Source organism: Bos javanicus, chromosome 15 (genome assembly GCF_032452875.1).
Source record: "Bos javanicus breed banteng chromosome 15, ARS-OSU_banteng_1.0, whole genome shotgun sequence".
NCBI lineage: Eukaryota > Metazoa > Chordata > Mammalia > Artiodactyla > Bovidae > Bos > Bos javanicus.
This window is the reverse complement of record NC_083882.1, coordinates 42,896,727-42,919,072: the sequence shown is the minus strand read 5'-3', so window position 1 is coordinate 42,919,072 and position 22,346 is coordinate 42,896,727. Positions and strand designations below refer to the sequence as shown.

General features: G+C 39.8%; 1 protein-coding gene across 2 annotated transcripts in view; it reads right to left on the bottom strand.

The window, feature by feature from the left end:
- SBF2 (SET binding factor 2) overlaps window positions 1–22,346 on the bottom strand; it is a 499,008-nt gene that overhangs the window by 62,464 nt on the left and 414,198 nt on the right. For both annotated transcript variants that reach the window (XM_061440817.1, XM_061440818.1), the window contains exons 18-25: window positions 18,337–18,507; window positions 15,568–15,830; window positions 14,095–14,267; window positions 13,191–13,264; window positions 11,541–11,736; window positions 6,452–6,579; window positions 4,735–4,910; window positions 1,637–1,782 (exon numbers count right to left, since the gene is read on the bottom strand). In XM_061440817.1, coding sequence (XP_061296801.1) covers window positions 1,637–1,782; window positions 4,735–4,910; window positions 6,452–6,579; window positions 11,541–11,736; window positions 13,191–13,264; window positions 14,095–14,267; window positions 15,568–15,830; window positions 18,337–18,507 — 1,327 coding nt within the window. The remainder of the gene's footprint in view (window positions 1–1,636; window positions 1,783–4,734; window positions 4,911–6,451; window positions 6,580–11,540; window positions 11,737–13,190; window positions 13,265–14,094; window positions 14,268–15,567; window positions 15,831–18,336; window positions 18,508–22,346) is intronic.

Below are 22,346 nucleotides of genomic sequence, written 5' to 3'. Positions count from 1 at the left end.
CTAATTGGTACTGCATGTTCTAACTAAAAAAAAAAAAAAAAAAAAAAATTCCATGTTAAAAACTGTCCTAATTTACTTTCCTACTTATTTTTACAATGAGAGAATTAAAATTAACCTTTCAAAGTTTTTGGAAATGTACTCAAAGTTCTAATGTCAAAGGGAAAGATATAGCTCTCTTCAATTAAAAGAAAAAAAAAACCTAGCTTATTTCTATAAATATAAGCCTTTGTGCTTTAGTTTGTGAACTTCACAATGCAAATGCATCATTAAGTATCAGTTTTATTTGTTTTGGCCTCTTATCTTTAGAAGAGCAAAGAGTATTACATAATTTGGTCTTTTGGAGGAATAATTATCATAGAACAAGTTTTTGTTCTGTGAAATCATAAAAGCTTTAAATTAGAAGAGTCAATAGTGATGGGTAGCAGTAATTTTTGTATGACTTTCCATGTGACTGTGAGAAGCCCGGGTTCCAATAAATGATCTTTTCACTGCCCCCAGAGGCAAGCCTGTAGCTACACATACTGAAATGGAGACCTTTAGCCAAAGATCTCTCTAAAGATGATAGTTCTTTCTTTAAAATGTTCTTCTGTTGTTATTAGTGGCAGTAAAAGTAGTAGTTGTATAATCACTGGTGATCCAGTCTAAGAGTCTGAGAAGAAAAAGGATGCAATGGCATCCTCTCTCTTAGATCAGATTCTCTCTAGTGTTAATTCCATAAGCATACTTGACATTGGGTTAAAGAATAGAAAAATTTTGCTTCTAGTTTCCTGACTGAGTTATCTCAGCTTCCCAGGTTCTGCTCTTTTAGATATTTAGCAGGCATTTTTTTCTTATCACCTAAGAATGCCTTCATCTTAGATTCCCCATATAGATTAGGAGTACCCACAATGTTCTCACCAAAACCCCAAATATTCAACTTTGAATAATTTATGCCCTTATTTTCTTATTCTTATTCCATAACAATAAAGTACAGGGGACTACTTTATACCTAAATTTCCTATGCAGTGGGATTTCTTTCTTTCTCTTTTTAATGAGACCCACATGCTGCTGCTGCTAAGTCGCTTCAGTCGTGTCCAACTCTGTGCGACCCCATAGACGGCAGCCCACCAGGCCCCGCCGTCCCTGGGATTCTCCAGGCAGGAACACCCACCTAACAGTGGCCAACTGGCTCTATGGATTTAGTGGAGGAGTGTGTGTGCTATGTCGCTTCGGTCGTGTCTGACTCCCTGCGACCCCATGGACTGTAGTCTGCCAGGCCCCTCTGTCCATGGGGATTCTTCAGGCAAGAATAGGAGTGGGTTGCCAGGCCCTCCTCCAGGGGATTTTCCCAACTCAGGGGATGACCCCGCATCTCTTACATCTCCTGCATTGGCAGGCAGGTTCTTTACCATTAGCGCTACCTGGGAAGCCCAAAGGAGGAATACAACTTAACAGAATCTTATCTGAACAATGGAATACTAGGAAAACCAAAAAAATTTTTTTTCCAGTTCTGAGAAGGTGGTAAGTACCTCCCATCTTATGAGGTAGGTTTTTAAGAGTCAGGTTTAAGTGCAACTATGTCTTTCTCTCTTGTTCTTACTCATATAAGAAGAAAGAACAAAGTTCACTCACGAAGGAAAAATGAGTTCTCACATACCAGATATGTCATCGTCTTCATTCCATCCAGGACGGCTCACTCTCTCTTCCACAATCGTCCCTGTCCTCCTCTTCAGTAAATACTGCCGCCCAATCGTCATTTTGCCTGCCCTTTTAGCACCTTTCACAATGGTTTTCGAGAAAGTGCTGCGAGTTATAAAACCAAAGAGAATGTTAATTTACTATGAAAATGCCACTTACATTTTTTGATACCCATGTTGCTCAACTTGTTTTTTCTCTACCGCCACACCCATTAGTATTATCCAGACCTTCATTAAGGCTCTCTTTCTTCAAGTCACTTTTTATATGGCAGAAGGCTAATTTACTATATAACGTTATCATCAGGACACTGTGTTAGGCAAAAAGTGCAAGAACCTAGAGTGGGACACAGACTATTTCTCATCCCCAATCTAAACTCCTCAGTTTGGCTTTTTGTCAAGCATGCCCCCAACTCACTCTGTTTATCCATGCCACTGCCTCCACCAGAGACCATGCTTGCAGAAGTCCTCCTGCGTGGAAAGCCAGCCTACCTCCTTCTCTACTGATTCAGAATCTCTACTAACTCATAGGTTTTCTTTAAGATCACCACAAATGTAGCTGGTAGCACCTCCACTTATTTCTTAAATGCTTTAAATGTGTAAGTGTAGTGTCCTGCCTTCTGACACTAGAAACCTTCTGAGATATGGAAAAGAATAATTAACATAATTCCCTTTTCTGAGAGGAGAAAAGACAAGAAATCAGAAATCTGAGTACCCTTTTGAGAATCAGCTTTAATTACAGAGAAACTAGGATTTAAGATATTTGGATCTAAAAGTACCTTATTTAAATAGTTTAGTTTTTATTGCTGATAGAAATTCTGGGTGTAGATATTTATAATCCAAAGAATTAAACAAAGGTCCCATTTCCTGAATAATCATATTGAGGTGAAGGTTTCAAGTAAGAATGTTTTTGATTTATTTGTCCACATACAACAACAGAACTTTTCCTGTGTTTTCTTGTTGTTCAATGAAAAGTGATAAGGATTCTTTTATAGACAAATAGTTTTATCAGACCTCATCTTTAGTGATCTGAAATGTAAATTTGAGGGTTATGGACCTCAAATTAAAATGCTGTTTTATGTAATTTTTAGAATTCACACAATATAGATATTTCCTAAATTAAGCCTTTTGTGAATCACTTCAGATGTAACTTAAACTCAAGGGGATTTTTGAATGTTTTCCCAGCTAGAGCTGTATCTTTTGTTTTATATATGCAAGATAATACTAAGAGATTTTAAGGTTTAAAATTGATATGTCTCTGTTGTAGCTTGATAGAATAAGCTTGATTTTACAGATATATAACCACCCTCACCCCAACAGTTTCTAAACATAAAACACCATACAAAGCTTTGTTTCTTCCATAGAGAGTTAAAACAATGAATATCATAGGCTCCTCTGTGACCACACAGTGCTAAGATGCAACGCCTGGCTCACCATTTCAATGTTTAAAATGCTGTTCATGCTTCTTCAGCATCTCACACCTGCATACGCGTGGTCTCCTTTGCTTACCAGGTAACAACGGTACGAGTGGCTAGCCATGCAGTTTAGAAATGACATACTGCCTGCAGCCTCAAATGGCCTATAATCTCCACCCGGCCCCACTTTCAGGCAAAAGGAAGGCCTTTTCTCCAAAGTCCGCAGAGTAACCCTAATATGTAATTTGTACTAGCAGATGCCCAAACTCCAGGTGATTAATGGTGAATGGACTGCAATATTAACCCTTATATTTTACCATTAATTGAAGAACATTTTAAAGCAATTATTATTTTGTAACCATTCAAATGTAAATGTTTCAACACAAATTCATAAACATTTTCATTAAAAAATAAGGGTTCCTACTAAAGAAATGTGACAAAAGGAAATGCAATGACTGATCCTGGATTGGATCCTCTACCAGACAGAAAAAAAAGGAGCTGCAAAGGCTCATAAGCAAAATTTAAATACGAAATCTGGTCAGGTGAAAGTTTTATATCAATTAAATTTCCTGGTTAGATTACTGTATTGTGGTTACATAAAATAATGTCTTTGTTCTTAGAAATATATATTGACATATTAAAGAAAAAAGGAGCATTATGTATGTAACTCAAATGTTTAAGAAAATATATATGAGAGATAAAATGATAAAGAGAATGGAATAAAGCATAAGCAACTGGTGAATCTAGGTAAAGGGTATACAGGACTCCTTTGCACTGTGTTGTAACCTTTGTATAAATTTGACATTACATAAAAAGCCCATCAGCAGACGAATGGATAAGAAAGCTGTGGTACATATACACAATGGAATATTACTTAGCCATTAAAAAGAATACATTTGAATCAGTTCTAATGAGGTGGATGAAACTGGAGCCTATTATACAGAGTGAAGTAAGTTAGAAAGAAAAACACCAATACAGTATACTAATGCATATATATGGAATTTAGAAAAATAGTAGTGATAACCCTATATGCAAGACAGCAAAAGAGACACAGATGTATAGAATAGTCTTTTGGACTCTGTGGGAGAAGGCGAGGGTGGGATGATTTGAGAGAATAGCATTGAAACACATATATTATCATATGTGAAACAGATTGCCAGTCCAGGTTCAATGCATGAGACAGGGTGCTCAGGGCTGGTGCACTGGGATGACCCAGAGGAATGGGATGGGGAGGAAGGTGGGAGGGGGATTCAGGATGGGGAACATGTGTACACCCATGGCTGACTCATGTTATAACCTCCAATTAAAAAAAAAAAAAGAATGGGGAAAAAAAAAAATGTTCTCACCTCTCAATCAGAACAAAACTGTTTACTTGACCTGGGTATTGATGGAAACTAAAGGGATGGCTCAAAGGTAGAAACTGAGCAACAGAGGAAAAAGGGAAAATAGAACTTCACATTCTAAAACTGCATCATAAGCAATGAACATGATTGTTCCATATGTCATTGCTGCTCTCCATAACTCCTGAGCTTCGTTCAGTGGGTGTGACAGAATGGCAAACACATACTGACTTAGGAGATGGGTCACATTCCCTGACAGTGACTTTCAACTTTGGGAGAGCTGAAATGAAGAAACTGTCTCCTCACCGAAAGGAAGTGTTCTTCTCCTTCTGCTTGGGTGAAATGATCTGTGGGGTAGTTTGTCCAGCAGCAAAGGCAAAGGTGGTAAAAACGGACTGAGGGTAACGGAGCTTCATCAGCTGCTTCCTGAAGACCTCTACGACTTCTGGGCTCACTTCTTCATCAAATGCCACTTTAACCAACTAGAGACAGAAGAAATTAAACATATCAGAAACATTAAGGATTTCTAGGTAGCTTCCCCGCCAATTACTGAAATAACAAAAAAATAACAATACTAAATGACAAGAGGTTAGAGGTTGAAGGGACTTTGGATATCATGCAATACAATTTAAAATTTTTAAAAATAAAAAAGGGCTCAATAAATTGAGGGCTCAGAAAGGTTTACTTGTGATAGATGGTTGGTTGGTAAGGAAAATAATGTATCTTGAAGTTGGGTTTCTTTAAGACTATCTTTTCTCAATTTCTTTTCCTTTTTGGCTGCACTGTGTGGCTTGTGGGATGTTAGTTCTTTGACCAGGGTTGAACCCGGGCCCTCAGCAATGAAAGTGTGGAGTCCTAACCACTGGACTGCCAGGGAATTCAGGACTGTCTTTTTTAGATGCGATAGGGAAGTTAACTTATAGTGGCTGGAGTAGGAATTGTGTCCTTGTTTAACAACCACTGGTGGTCCTAGATAGGGGATTTTGCCTAAGGAAGTGTCTTCCTATCCAGAGATACTTATAAATCTAGGGAGAAAAAATTCAGTTTGACTAGAATCCTAATTGGTAGACCCATGTGTTTGACAGAGCCTTTAGACAGTGTCTCTTGGCATCTGTTTCTGGAGGAAATGCCTGTGGCTCTTCTACGGAAGAGGCAGAGCTCTGAGACCACAGCATTCTAGTTTAGAGTCCTTTGGCAGTTGGAATAATGAAGAAATCCCTAAGAGATCAGTACTCTCATGTGGCCAGAGCAGGTCTGGACCTACAGATTAGAAGGCTTACATTTCACACAACCAGAATATGGAAGTATTAGGGAGAGCTTCTTGACTGGAAGGAACAGGGCAAGAACTGGAATCCCTGGAAATCTGAGAAGTCAGAAACAAGGCACAAGAGTGGGAAGAGCAAAATGTGCTCTTGAGAATTATTATTTTTTTTTTTAAAAAAAAGCAAAACTAAGAAAAGATCACTCTTCTGAGTGTCTGGTTAGCATCAGTAATTCCCACAAGTTCTGAAATGTTCAGCACTCCCTGGAAAAACCTTGGCTTCACCAAGGTTTACTTATAATCAACAGTACTTTAGCCCTTGCTGTAATTCTCAGAGATCTGCCTCTTCCATAGAAGAGCCACATGAATTTCCTCCAGAAACAGATGCCAAGAGATGCTATCTAAAGGCTCTATCAAGCACAAATTGAAGTATTACATGGCAGAGAATAAGAGTCAACAGTGTGAGTCTGAATTTGTGAGATCACTCAATATCAACAGATTATCCATTGTTACTCTGAGCTGACTGAAGGGCTCAGGAAACAGAGGATTAAATAAATCCAATGCTGTTCATGAGCTGACTCAGTTGAAGATTACCCTCACAGAACCTCCTCCTTCTCCTCCTCTAACTCCTGACCATATATGATCAAAAGAAAGTGGCTATCATTTGTAGATGACGTCATTTGTAGACATGACAAATGTCTACAAATGACAACATCTGTAGAGAAATGTTGACAGCACAGTGGCGGCTCCCTTTCTTGATACCTGAAAAGACGCCGATGTGACCTGCAGTCCTTCTTGCATGTTCTGTTGTAGCTGGTTCTGCATTGTGATCTTCTTCTCCTTGGTGATGGAGGCAATGGGGAAACTTCGTACAACTGTCTGCTCACCAACTAAAGGAAAACAGGGCACAGACTAAGCAACAGCACTTTACAGCTCATCTCTAGTCTCTGCTGCTCATTTTACCAGCCTCTGCTGGAGAAATGTGTCTGGAGAGGACAATGTCCAGGAAAGAAGCAAGACAAAGTGCCATGATTCTAGAATTGCATTCATTAATTGTGTTGCATGGCAATTCATTCCTGACACACATTTCTTTCCTGGAGTGCAGGCATGGTCCCAAACTTCCAACCTTCGTTCTAGTTCCCCAACCTATTGTGTGTCACACATCATCATCTGGTTTAAGGCATCTTACAGGAAGGGTAGGTATTAAACAGAAGAAAAGAAGTATCTTCAAATATTGAAAAGACATTTATTATATTTAATATAAGAATAAAGCAAAAGAGAAAAGACTGTTAAGGTAGTTAAAATTTGTCTTTAAAATTTTGTCTTTTGAAATCATTTGAAAGATGATGCTGTGAAAGTGCTACACTCAATATGCCAGCAAATTTGGAAAACTCAGCAGTGGCCACAGGACTGGAAAAGGTCAGTTTTCATTCCAATCCTTAAGAAAGGCAATACCAAAGAATGCTCAAACTACTGCACAATTGCACTCATCTCACACGCTAGTAAAGTAATGCTCAAAATCTTCCAAGCCAGGCTTTAGCAATAAGTGAACTGTGAACTTCCAGATGTTCAAGCTGGTTTTAGAAAAGGCAGAGGAACCAGAGATCAAATTGCCAACATCCGCTGGATCATGGAAAAAGCAAGAGAGTTCCAGAAAAACATCTGTTTCTGCTCTATTGACAAGCCAAAGCCTTTGACTGTGTGGATCACCACACACTGGAAAATCCTTCAAGAGATGGGAATACCAGACCACCTGACCTGCTTCTTGAGAAACCTGTATACAGGTCAGGAAGCAACAGTTAGAACTGGACATGGAACACCAGACTGGTTCCAAATAGGAAAAGGAGTACGTCAAGGCTGTATATTGTCACCCTGCTTATTTAACTTCTATGCAGAGTACATCATGAGAAACGCTGGGCTGGAAGAAGCACAAGCTGGAATCAAGATTACCAGGAGAAATATCAATAACCTCAGATATGCAGATGATACCACCCTTATGGCAGAAAGTGAAGAGGAACTAAAGAGCCTCTTGATGAAAGTGAAAGAGGAGAGTGAAAAAGTTGGCTTAAAGCTCAACCTTCAGAAAACTAAGATCATGGCATCTGGTCCCATCACTTCATGGCAAATAGATGGGGAAACAGTGGCAACAGCGGCTGACTTTATTTTTCTGGGCTTCAAAATCACTGCAGATGGTGACTGCAGCCATGAAATTAAAAGGTGCTTACTCCTTGGAAGGAAGGCTATGACCAACCTAGATAGCATATTGAAAAGCAGAGGTATTACTTTGTCAACAAAGGTCTGTCTAGTCAAGGCTATGATTTTTCCAGTAGTCATGTATGGATGTGAGAGTTGGACTATAAAGAAAGCTGAGTGCCGAAGAATTGATGCTTTTGAACTATGGTTGTTGGAGAAGACTCTTGAGAGTCCCTTGGACTGCAAGGAGATCCAACCAGTCCATCCTAAAGGAGATCAGTCCTGGGTGTTCATTGGAAGAATTGATGTTGAAGCTGAAACTCTAATACCTTGGCCACCTGATATGAAGAGCTGACTCATTGGAAAAGACCCTGATGCTGGGAAAGATTGAGGGCTGGAGGAGAAGTGGATGACAGAGGATGAGATGGTTGGATAGTATCACCGACTCAATGGACATGAGTTTGGTGGACTCTGAGAGTTGGTGATGGACAGGGAGGCCTGGCATGCTGCAGTTCATGAGGTTGTAAAGAGTTGGACACGACTGAGAGACTGAACTGAACTATACATAATCCATGGAATTCTCCAGGCCAGAATACTGGAGTGAGTAGCCATTCCCTTCTCCAGGGGATCTTCCCAACCCAGGGATCAAACCTAGGTCTCCCGCATTGTAGGTAGATTTTTTTACCCACCGAACCACCAGAGAAGCCCCAAGATTCTTGAGAGTTTAAATACTAAAGGAAGAAATGAAAAATATAAATATTTATCAGCTACCTGAGGATATGAAGATAAGCATCTAGAAAAGAAGCAGCACACATGAGGTCTCCCCTGGAAAGCTAGCAGTTCCTCATGGGAGAGGACAGCCACGTGTAGAATACAACAGCATGCAATTAGCTCCCAGGTTTGAGGGAACATGGCTTTAAAGACTTCAGAGTGAGAAGTCTGCATGCTAGATGGCTAGAGAATTAATTCCCGGAAGAAGTGACAGGGCAGGTGAACTTTGAGGAGAATGGAGGTTTGCATCTGCAGAAGGGAAAAAGGTGGGCATTTTAGGTAGCAGTACAAGTAACAGAACAGGACAGTGATGAGCAAGGACCCTCAGCTCTTAAGCCAGAGAGGGTAAGACGTGAACTAGGTATATCTGACTTAAGAGCCCCTTTATTAACTAATATACTTATTATTATCAGAATTCCTCATTCCTTGAACTTCTAAATTCCTAACCTGGAAAATTCTGATTATTTTCTTATGTTAAACTCATACCCAGAGATTAAATAAAATCAAGACGTACATTAGGATTTTAGTTCTAAAATGTATTAAACAACTTATGTTTATATCACTCATGTAAAATGATCAGATTCCTATGTGTCATTAAAGGAAAAATTTTTAAATTTACCTTAAAAGAGAAATAAAAGAGGCAAATAAAAAGATTTTCTCTGATGAAAATAATTTTCCTAAACTGTGAAATTAACCCCAAAATTATCAGGAAACAACAAGAGACCAATACAAACTTTCACACTAAATATGGCTTTGATCTCTTTAAAAGACGTAATTTAGAGCAGTTTAAATGACCAACTATCTCATATAAGCCCAAAGTGTTATGTGTATGTCCATTGAGCTCACAAAGGTTTCAGTACAAAAAATGGTAAGTACCAGATATCTAGTTTTAAAAATATACTGGCTTACAAATACAAATGTAATTTATTTACAGTAATATGACAGAAGGTTGAGAAATTCTGCTGTTTTTTACTTTTCTTCAAAATGAACACAACTATTCCTGTTGATTCGTTGTTTATTGAATTTTATAGGCTTTTTGCTTTTCATGTGGTAAACAATCTTTATGACCAAGATAATAAACCACATGATTCTAGGTAAGCACGGGATTATACAACTGTGAGAGTTTGAAGATAATACAGTTCATATATCTGAATCCCACTGTCTGACAAAGTGCACAGCATATAGTACATACTCATCAAATGACAACTGAATAATTTCAGATGAGGAAGGAATTCTAGTGACCATGTATCCCCATGTTTCTCAATCCTCAGTTCAGTTGCTCAGTCGTGTCTGACTCTTTGCAACCCCATGAATCACAGCAGGCCAGGCCTCCCTGTCCATCACCAACTCCCGGAGTTCACTCAGACTCACGTCCATCGAGTCAGTGATGCCATCCAGCCATCTCATCCTCTGTCGTCCCCTTTTCCTCCTGCCCCCAATCCCTCCCAGCATCAGAGTCTTTTCCAATGAGTCAACTCTTCACATGAGATAGCCAAAGTACTGGAGTTTCAGCTTTAGCATCATTCCTTCCAAAGAACACCCAGGGCTGATCTCCGTTAGAATGGACTGGTTGGATCTCCTTGCAGTCCAAGGGACTCTCAAGAGTCTTCTCCAACACCACAGTTCAAAAGTATCAATTCTTTGGCGCACATCCATACATGACCACAGGAAAAACCATAGCCTTGACTAGATGGACCTTTGTGGACAAAGTAATGTCTCTGCTTTTGAATATGCTATCTAGGTTGCTCATAACTTTCCTTCTAAGGAGTAAGTGTCTTTTAGTTTCATGGCTGCAGTCACCATCTGCAGTGATTTTGGAGCCCCCAAAAATAAAGTCTGACACTGTTTCCCCATCTATTTGCCATGAAGTGATGGGACCAGATGCCATGATCTTCGTTTTCTGAATGTTGAGCTTTAAGCCATCTCAATCCTCAGTATGTATCAAAACTATATAGATATCTGGGTCTCCCCCTTTCTAGCAGCCTATTACAGATTCCAATTTAGTTGTTTGAGAGTTAGACCCAGAATTTTTTTTTTAAAGCTTCCCAGATAATTCAAATACGCAGTCAAGGCTGAGAACCACTGGATTATCACCAAACGAATCCGATCCCCTCATTTTATAAAAGGGGAAACTGAAACTTGGATCAGGGGACTTACTTAAGATATCCAGATTGGTCAACAGTGACTGAAACCTGGGCTTTTTGATCTAGAGTCCAATAATTTCACCCCAAACCTTATATGCTTGTCAACTAGAATAGTTTACATAGAGACTACAGTGATTTAAAAAAGATAATTCAAAAAAAAAAAAAAAGATAATTCAGATTTGATAGTGTCTGCGATTCTTTCTAATGCAGAAGACTGTGGACAGTTGTGGAAAACAGAAGCTGATAGAGTTTAGTGAGCAGAAGAGCATTCCGCTAAGAGAGGAAAGGATTAGTTGAAACGGAATGAGAGAAGTGGGTGGGGTTAGTTAAGTTAGTGCCGTACAGCCCTGTAATACTTAGCACACCTCCGTCTCACAAAGGGGATCCTGAATCTGGAAAACCTCAGCCTTAACAGTTTACTGCAGCATTCAGAAGGTGGGGAGATCAGCAGGGGATGCCACTAGCATCTGGTACTCTGAATACCCTGAAATCACAAAATGCTACTTCATGAAATTATTATAGTTTCTATGGATGAACCATAGTTTGCTGTTTAGAAGATATCCTTGGTTCTTTAAATAAGAATCCAAATTATCATTAGGTTTGACAGACAGTATTCTAAAAAAAAATACGTGTGTGGCAAAAGGCTTACTTTGATTTTGAACTGACCTGCAAATCACTGCACACAGATGGAAGCAAAGCCTCACACAGATATCCCTGTTCTGATGACATAATATGAGCCTTACCTAGTTGATCATGGGGAGTCCCTCTGAACAGAATTCTGTATGTGGTAAGGAACAAGGCTCCTTCTGCTGGCAGAAGCTGAGGGCCTCCAAGAAGGCCTCCAGTGGCTTCTTCTCTTCCATCAGGATCCAGTAGGACTCGAAGGCCTTCACAAACAATTTCTTCTCCTGGCAGTAGAGCAGGTCTAAGAATCTTGGGCTAACAACAGACAAAGTTATTTTAGACACAATTCTAGAGAGATTCCCAACCCTTAGAGTAAGGTTCCCTTGTCAGTTACAGATCTAAAAATGTGAATCAGACTTCCCATGTAGCCAAAATGAGTAAACAGATTTGAGAAGAGTCAGAAATGATGTTTCTGCATCCAAATGTAAAAAGACTCTCTGCAGCATTACTTATTCACAGTAAAATTGCTGGAAATTACTAAACCAGTTGAGATACCTATTCAACGGAACATTTTGCAACCGTCAAAAAGAATGGCATGGATCTAGATACATAAACACAGAAAGATGCCAGAATACATTGTTAAGTAGAAAGAGTTACCAACCAGTATGTACATTATGATTTCCTTTTAGTATATGAACCAAACTGTTAAAGCTGGTACTGTCATAGATAAGGGTAGAGGTCAGGGTGAGGAGAATCATGGGAGACTTTCATTTTGTACAATGTGTGCTCCTTTAATGCTTCAGTTTTATACAAAAGCGTCGTTAGTTTGCAAACTGAAAAAACATATTTTAAAAAACGGACACGACTTATTAGCCTTTAATAAATATTAAGACAAAAAAAAAACGGCCAAGTTATGACCATTTACCTATCTTGGGAAATAAGGAACCACATGATACACTCCCTTCAAGAGTTTAGTGCTAGAAAAAAAAAGTCCATCTCTCCTGAAGCTCTAATACACTTATTTTCTTTTACTGAGCAATAAAAACTATACAAATCCGGACAATTCTCTTTGTTGGCTTGAGGAAGCTCAGAGCTAAAATGTAAAGCCAAAGTATAATGATCACTGTGTCTCAGATTTCTGATAGACTCATCTTTCCTTTCCATCTGGCTTTTGATTTCTCCTTTGAATTTATTTTTAATAGTTCTGTTACATAGGTAAGAGGGTCCTAAACCCTAGTTCCACAGACTGGTGCCAGACTAACTGCAAAATAATCACCTGGGATACTTATTAAAGTACAGATTCCCAGGCCAAGTCCCAGGGTACTCCAATTCAGGAGGCTGGGCTGAGATTCAGGCCTCTCAATTTTTAATAGACTTCCCAGATGTTTGTGATGTATGCTTGTAATGCATACAGATTGAGGAACCTGGTGATTTTATAGTAATTGCCTTAAGTCATTTTTTGGGGGAAGGGGGCAGAACATAAAACCTTGGCTTGGGCTTAGAAGTTAGAATGTTCACAATTTATGCCCTGCCTATAAAAGTAGACTCAACAAGAGATTATTATTGCTCCTTTGTTGATCTCCTATTCTGCTTCACCATCCTTTTTATGAGGATCTACATGTAAACTCCTCTCAAAGTTTAATGTATCATTAAAACTAGAGCTGGTCTGTAGAATGTTAGAAGGTACTTTCTGTGGCACAACAATCTACTGTTGCTGTTTTTAGGAGGTTTTACTTACTCCCTCAAAGCATGCAGTCCGGAATAATTACCTTCTGTATAGGTGGAAGTCTTCTACTCTCTCGATGCACTGCTTCTAGGGTTTCAATGTGCATAGCTACAATTCCTGGGATAAGTCAGAGAATTCAAAATAAAAGAGTACCAAACAAGCAGAATTAAAACAAATTCTGGATATTTTGGAATTGAAAACTAATCAGAGTTTGGTGGTTCTTCAAAAAGCTAAACACAGAATTATCATATGACCCAGCAATTCCACTCCTAGGTATATATCCCCAAAGACTGAAAATAAAACTCAGACACTTGTGTATGAATATTCATAGTAGTACTATTTACAAGAGCCAGAAAGTCACAACAATTCAAGTGTCCATCAACAGATGAATGGATAAAGAAAATATGGTATATCCATATGATAGAGTATTATTCAGTCATAAAAGAAATGAAGTCACAAAACCTGCTACAACGTGGATAAACCTTGAAAACACTATGCTAAAGGAAGTAAGTCAGACACAAAAAGACAAGTATTATATGATTTTACTTATATGCATTATCTATAATAGGCAAATTCATAGAGATAAAAGGCATTAAGAGGCAACCAAGGGCCAGAGCGGAGAACGGAGAGCTATTGCTTAACGGGTACAGACTGTCTGTACAGGGGGATGGAAAAGCTTTGGTAATAGACAATTGGTAGTAGTTGTACAGCATTGTGAATATAATTTATGCCACTGAATTTTACATTTAAGAAAGTTTAAAATGGCAAATTTTATGACGTATATTTTATACAATTTAAAGCTATTTAAAAAACAAATCGAAACAAAAATAAACAGCATGACTAAGCTACTTGGAAGCCAAGTGCTATGCTGGAAAATGACCCATAAGAATAATCCTTATTCAATTATTTCTAATATTCCAGTTCTCTGATGTCTGCAAAGTGATTACCTGGTATCATGCAATGCAGGCTCTTGATATGATCCTGAGTAACTCCACTCTCCGTACAAACTTTGTCAATAAATCGGGTAATGAAACGCACAACAGAATTGGCAATGTCATTATTCTCTGAATCTTCAAACCCACTTTCTGTATCATAGCTCTCAGCTACACTTCCTGCAATACTAAGAAAGTCAAGGGAAGAAATCATGCTCAGTACTCAAATTTAACAAATGACTAGTATATCACAGTGACTTTCCACAGCAGTTTAAACTTGCTCAAAGGGATGTGTACTCAAGCAGAAACCCCACTGAACTCCACGGCTCCTCTATAAGTGACAGTGGCGAAACACGATGTTTCGCCTACACTTGGAAGCTACCGTCAGGCATTGTCCTTTGGACCCAACTTAGGTGCCTTAGTCACTCACTATGTAAATCAGATTGTAGAAAATGTCATGAAAGAAACAAAGGCATGTATGCCTGTGGCGGATTCATTTCGATATATGGCAGAACCAATACAATATTGTAAAGTTTAAAAATAAAATAAAATCAAAGTACCTTAAAAAAAAAAAAGAAAATGATGGATGTGCTATTTAAGACAGAAGTCAGCAAGGTCTCTCTGGGTAGGTGACATCAGAGCAGAACACTAAATGAAGGGATTCTTGTGACTATTTCAGAGAGTATCCCAGATTGCGGGTATAACAAGTACAGAGGCCCTGAGGCAGTATCATGCTTTGAATGTTGAACAGGGAGACCAGTTTGGTTGATAGAAGAGTGTAAGAAATAAAGTCTGAGCAGCAGCCAGGGGCCAGATCCTGTTAGGCCTTATGGTCTATGGGTTTTATTTTCAGTGGTACAGGAAGTATTTAGGGTTGAGATAGTGTTAGTTGCTCAGTCGTGTCCGACTCTGTGACCCCATGAACTGAAGCCTGCCAAACTCCTTTGTCCATGGGATTTCCCACGCTAGGATACTGGAGTGGGAAGCCATTCCCTTCTCCAGGGGATCTTTGTGACCCAGGGATCAAACCTGGGTCTCCTGCACTGTAGGCAGTTTCTTTACCATCTGAGCCACTAGGGAAAGTGTTAGAACAAGGAATGGTTGAGGACATGATTATAGGCAAATGCAAGGGGTAAGATGAGGAAAAGGTGGGCCAAGAAACAAATAATCACTTTAATCAGAGTCCATTAGTACTTTCCCACAGTGCTTTCTGTAAGTTGCTGTGGCAGAAAGTAACTGAAAGGGCTAGATCAGTAATGCGTGAGACATTTAAAAAGTCAGAGGTCATAAAAGAGAAGAGGGTATGGGAAGTAATTAAGAATAGCTGGATGTAGTCAACGTCTTTTAATAGAGAAAAGCTGAGCAAGTCTGAAGGTGAGGACAATGGTTAATTTTTGAAATGTGTATAGCACCATTTACCCCAAATACTTCGTATTTTTTGCTAAACCAAGAAGGACAGGGTGTCTGTGTGTGCCCACATTTCGGTACCTGTTTGTGACGATGCTGTTGCTCCCACTCTCCCAATCTCCTGGGGCTGACGCTCTTAGGAGCTTGTTTTTACTTGAATCCAGCGGAACCAGCAGATTGACCATGAGGTTTGCAAAGTGAATGGCCTGACTAAAGACAGTGCTTTCCTCACGCTGCACCAGCTCCTGCTGAGTCGATTTGCTCAGAGTGGGCCAAAGGCGTAGCTGCTCAGCTGCCAGGTCCATCGCTGTCTTCTCCTGATATTGGTCATCAGGAAGTTTATCCTAAAAACCAAACCAAACCAAAACAAAATCAAAATCTGTCACTTCACACAAGCTTCAAAAAACATGGAAGATGTTTTAATAGTTCATCTATTAAATACCCATGTCAGTAAAAGTGGAAATACATTAAAAAAATATAACAAGAACACGAAACTTAGTCTTTCTTTTTTCTGAGCTCCAACAGGCCTTGAATGGAGCCATGTAACAAATCCAAGGAGACAGCAGCAAAGCACTGAGATACACACCTCTCACTGCTAACATTTCACTGCATTTATTGATACTTATCTCTGGCTCTGTCACCTTCAAGTCGCCAGTTACAACAAATTATTGACCTGAAATACTTGTAAATGCTCTGGTCAAACGTGCCAGTAGCATTTTCTAATACTCCGCTATGTTTCTTTTCTTCTGCTCCCTGGTTGAAAAAGACAGAATGACCCAAGTCACAAAAAAGTAGAGCTAGATTTCCTTGTAAATGTGGGAGTCAAACATTATCGTTAAATGGGTATACAGGTGTCCATGGGATTTTTAAGAGGGGTTTCCCATAGGCTGAAGAGTTAAACAATAGCAGTAACCCACACCTGCATAGTACTTTACAGCTTATGAAGAGCTGGTATATCTATAGTCTTACTCATATCTAACCTGAGGCTCCAAGACACACTTTTACAGAATAGAGGACATAGAAGCAATGACATGTATTTGCCTTATGAATGTTTTGGAGATATACCAATGTTGTGCCAAGTCACCAGTCACGTCAGACACTTTGCAACCCCATGAACTGTAGCCCAGCAGGCTCCCCTGTCCATGGGATTTCCCAGGCAAGAATACTGGAGTGGGTTGCCATTTCCTTCTCCAGGGGATCTTCCTGACCCAGGGATTGAACCTGTGTCTCTCACATCCCCTGCACTGGCAGGCAGGTTCTTTATCACTAGCACCGCCTGGGTCCCCTCATACCCATGTCAGCACTGTATTTTCTTTAAAAATTATCAAAAACACCTTACGAGGCCAATCATCTCTACAACATGACCTCAAGCTAATACTCTTTGGATGTGGCCCAAGTTACTCCTTTATCCAAGTGCATCTGGTGTTTTTGAGTTTTAAATTAAGAAAATAATTAAAACTAATTGTATAGTAATAATTTGGAATATCTGATAGATGTCAGATAGTACCATTTGTTATTAAAAGTTTCTGTTCTTATCATATTCATGAGTAGACCAATAATATAGTTAAAATTATTTGAGGCATAGAAATGTATGAATATCAGGCAGTTTCAGTTAGCTATCTAGGTTCATTTATCTCACACAGTATAAGGAAAATTTAAAATGCAGGAAAGGATCAGCAGTGATGTATTAGCCCAGCATGTGGAAAAATTACTCAATAAAAAAGGTAAAAAAGCCCCAACAAATTACTCCAAAAAATTACTCTTAAAGTGAATCAACACTGGTAATCAGCCCTTCATGCTGCTCTAAGTTCAGTTAATAAGGACAGTAATTTCTAACTTTTATGATTTAGTATGTGCCAGGAACTCTTCAATGCCCTACACTTGTATTAGACATTAAAAGCTTACAATAATCATGTATGCTCATTTTACTAATGAAGAAATAAGACACAGAAAACTAAAGTGAACTGCCTAAGATCAGACAGCTAGTGTATGACATTTCAAAATTTCAATTAACTTTAATTTGGGCTTCCTAGGCAGCACTAGTGGCAAAGAACCCGTCTGCCACTACAGGAAACATAAGAGATGCAGGTTTGACCCCTGGGTTGGGAAGATCCCCTGGAGGAGGGCATGGCAACCCACTCCAGTATTCTTGCCTGGAGAATCCCCTGGACAGAGGAGGCTGGTGGGCTATAGTCCACAGGGTTGCAAAGAGTCGGACGCGACTGAAGTGACATAGCACGCAACTTTAATTGGACATTTCTTCAAGAAGTTAATTGCACACAGACATCTGCCTAGGTATTTTAGGTTGACTTGTTTCAACTTCCTATAAATGTTTCCAGGGAATTCTTATTAAAATATAATAAAACAATTCTAGTGCTACAGAACTGTAGTAAGAAGTTATTATGGGAAAAAAAAAACATCAGGAATCAATAGAAGAAAGATGCTCACCAGGGGGCTTCCTAAAGTAAACCCCAAATACACTGGTGCTGCTGCTAAGTCGCTTCAGTCGTGTCCGACCCTGTGCGACCCCACAGATGGCAGCCCACCAGGCTCCCCTGTCCCTGGGATTCTCCAGGCAAGAACACTGGAGTGGGTTGCCATTTCCTTCTCCAATGCATGAAAGTGAAAAGTAAAAGTGAAGTCGCTAAGTCGTGTCTGACTCTTAGCGACCTCATGGACTGCATCCTACCAGGCTTCTCCGTCCATAGGATTTTCCAGCCAAGAGTACTGGAGTGGGTTGCCATTGCCTTCTCCAAAAATACACTGGTAGGAAGTGGCTAGATAATACCTGACTGAACTTCCCTTGAAGCCAGGACCCTAGCCCCACACAAATACATTTCTTTATCTTACCTTTTGCTTCAGATGCAGGGCATGATTGTCCTCCTTGGCCGAGAGATACAGGGAGCGAACCTGTTCCTGCACCGCATTATAAAAGGTTGTCTCCCAAAACTGCTGATTTGTCCAAATGGGGTGGTCCTGTACACAGGTGTAAGCAAACTGGCTGACTCCAGGGGCCAGTTTCTGTGAGAACACATAGTATATATCACCATGGAGCTGACGGGGTCAGGACAGTTCAGAAGGTTACAGAGGCCACAGATAATCGTGAATGTGATCAAAGGATTTATCTAAACACATCTTATGGCAATACAAGCTTAGCAATCAGCAACGTACACATTTTTAACTGGCAACTATGGGCTTGCTATCAAATCCTTTAAAGGTCTCTGTCATTTTATCTCTTAAAAGGGACATTTTAAAATCAAAAGTATTATACGAATTAGAGAATATATGAAACGTACCTAAACACTGTACTGTGCATATAGCAGGAAATGTAGAGTTGGGTAGTTATTACAATTAGGACATATAATAAAATCCATCACAACCTAAATCTAAAATTCCAGATAGTTCAGAATTTTTTCTACTTGGTATTAGAGTACATTTTGGTGGGGTTAGGAGGGCACTAACTGAAATGCGAGTGAGCCTACAGCTTGGCCTTACACACAGAATGAGGGCGTATCATGAATTTCCCACCTGCTCATTCTAAGCCTTTCCCTCCTTACGAAGGCTGCTGCCTGGCTCACACACTCGCCAGCAGGGCTGCCACGGTATTTTCTGGTAACCAAGTCTGGGTGTGGGAAGGTCCTCTAAAACCAAACCTTCCTTCCCAGGACTCCCTGCTGGGCTTCTAAGTAAGAGTAAACCTTACTCTATGATTAACAACAGCGGGAAAGAAAACTAACTCTGCAGTCACTTGAAGCACTTCATAAATATACATCTCATTTAATACTGAAAATCTTGTAAGATGCATGTTGTTATTGCCAAATTAAAGAAGAGGACACAGAAGTTCAAACAGGTTTAACTGAGTGATTGCCCAAGGCCATATAGCAATTACGTAAGTGGTAGAACTAGGTTTCAAGCCCAAAGTTTGTTTCCAAATCCCCTGCCCTTTTTATTGTAACAAATTATCTTGAAAAGAAACTGAAAGCAAAAAAAAAAAAAAAAGAAAAGAAACTGAAAGCAAATCATATATAAATTGAATAACGGTTAGTACAACTCTTTGTTATTTTAATCTTTTATTTTAGGTTTCATTTCCCAGAGTAATATTCTGCCCTTTTTTTTAAATTAATTTATTTTTTAAATTTTATTTTATTTTTAAACTTTACATAATTGTATTAGTTGAAACCTCTGATATGACCTGACTCACCTTTCCACAGCTGTTGCTTTCATTTCTCAAAGTTAAAAATGTCTCAAAAAAATTTAAATCTATTATTTCTCAGCAAATACTTGATAATGGTCTCATTAGACAACTTTTCAGTCCATTTTATTCTTTAGAATTGAATTAATTTTTTCTCTATCAGTAAAACTAAAGTTTCTGATAATGTAAGTTTTCTTTTGAAGCAATTAATAAGTGAATTCTTTTCTGCTGAAATATTGAACACTGAAGATCACTGTTAAAGTTACATACATAACAGTTATGTAGCAGAGTTCTTTCTTTTCTTAGGGACACATAACAAATGTATAAGGTACCTGGTCAAAAATTATATGCTCAATACATACAAACTTCCTTCTTGCTCTAGAGCAGAGTAAATCTTCAACTGGAATAAATCATGCATACCATGAAATGTACTGCTGCTGCTGCTGCTAAGTCGCTGCAGTCGTGCCCGACTCTGTGTGACCCCATAGACGGCCGCCCGCCAGGATCCCCCGTCCCTGGGATTCTCCAGGCAAGAACACTGGAGTGGGTTGCCATTTCCTTCTCCAATGCATGAAAGTGAAAAGTGAAAGTGAAGTTGCTCAGTCGTGTCCGACTCAGCGACCCCATGGACTGCAGCCCACCAGGCTCCTCCGTCCATGGGATTTTCCAGGCAAGAGTACTGGAGTGGGGTGCCATCGCCTTCTCCGATGAAATGTACTGTAGTACTTAAATAATTGGAAGTGGGGTGGCTGTGATTTTTGCCTATTAGAGTCTGTGTACTTCTGAATCTCATGTGTAAGTCCCTTTCAAGGTAGGCCTATGTACTGTTGTTGGGGTGATCATCTATTAACTCTTACAGGCAGCCATAAGCTAGAACTGACCATGAAGCAAAGGTCAGGAAATCCTTAAGGGGAAGTTGCATGAGGATTGCTCATTCAAAACACAGCTACTCTCTACCTGTACAAAAAAGATCTCCATGACCCAGATAATCAGGATGGTGTGATCACTCACCTAGAGCCAGACATGCTGGAATGTGAAGTCAAGTGGGTCTTAGAAAGCATGACTACGAACAAAGCTAGTGGAGGTGATGGAATTCCAGTTGAGCTATTTCAAATCCTGAAAGATGATGCTGTGAAAGTGCTACACTCAATATGCCAGCAAATTTGGAAAACTCAGCAGTGGCCACAGGACTGGAAAAGGTCAGTTTTCATCCCAATCCCAAAGAAAGGCAATGCCAAAGAATGCTCAAACTACTGCACAATTGCACTCATCTCACACGCTAGTAAAGTAATGCTCAAAATTCTCCAAGCCAGGTTTCAGCAATACATGAACTGTGAACTTCCAGATGTTCAAGCTTGTTTTAGAAAAGGCAGAGGAACCAGAGATCAAATTGTCAACATCCACTGGATCACTGAAAAAGCAAGAGAGTTCCAGAAAAACATCTATTTCTGCTTTATTGACTATGCCAAAGCCTTTGACTGTGTGGATCACAATAAACTGTGGAAAATTCTGAAAGAGATGGGAATACCAGACCACTTGACCTGCCTCTTGAGAAACCTATATGCAGGTCAGGAAGCAACAGTTAGAACTGGACATGGAACACCAGACTGGTTCCAAATAGGAAAAGGAGTACGTCAAGGCTGTATATTGTCACCCTGCTTATTTAACGTCTATGCAGAGTACATCATGAGAAACACGGGGCTGGAAGAAGCACAAGCTGGAATCAATATTGTCGGGAGAAATATCAATAACCTCAGATATGCAGATGACACCACCCTTATGGCAGAAAGTGAAGAGGAACTAAAAAGCCTCTTGATGAAAGTGAGAGAGGAGAGTGAAAAAGTTGGCTTAAAGCTCAACATTCAGAAAATGAAGATCATGGCATCTGGTCCCATCACTTCATGGGAAATAGATGGGGAAACAGTGGAAACAGCGTCAGACTTTATATTTGGGGGCTCCAAAATCACTGCAGATGGTGACTGCAGCCATGAAATAAAAAGACGCTTACTCCTTGGAAGGAAAGTTATGACCAACCTAGATAGCGTATTAAAAAGCAGAGACATTACTTTGTCCACAAAGGTCCATCTAGCCAAGGCTATGGTTTTTCCAGTGGTCGTGTATGGGCGTGAGAGTTGGACTGTGAAGAAAGCTGAGCACAGAAGAATTGATGCTTTGGAACTGCGGTGTTGGAGAAGACTCTTGAGAGTCCCTTGGACTGCAAGGAGATCCAACCGGTCCATCCTAAAGGAGATCAGTCCTGGGTGTTCATTGGAAGGACTAATGCTGAAGCTAAAACTCCAATACTTTGGCCACCTCATGCGAAGAGTTGACTCACTGGAAAAGACCTTGATGCTGGGAGGAATTGGGGGCAGGAGAAGTGGACGACAGAGGATGAGATGGCTGGATGGCATCACCGACTTGATGCACATGAGTTTGGGTAAACTCCCGGAGTTGGTGATGCACAGGGAGGCCTGGCATGCTGCGATTCATGGGGTTGCAAAGAGTCAGACACAACTGAGCGACTGAACTGAACTGAACTCTCTACCTATGGGAAATCAGGGATAAAATGTGTGTGGTTCTGTGAATATGCAAACAGAAGTGTCAGACTCTGAGTCACATACTCCTTCTACACTCTGCTGAAGGATACTTGGGATGTAGATTGCACTTC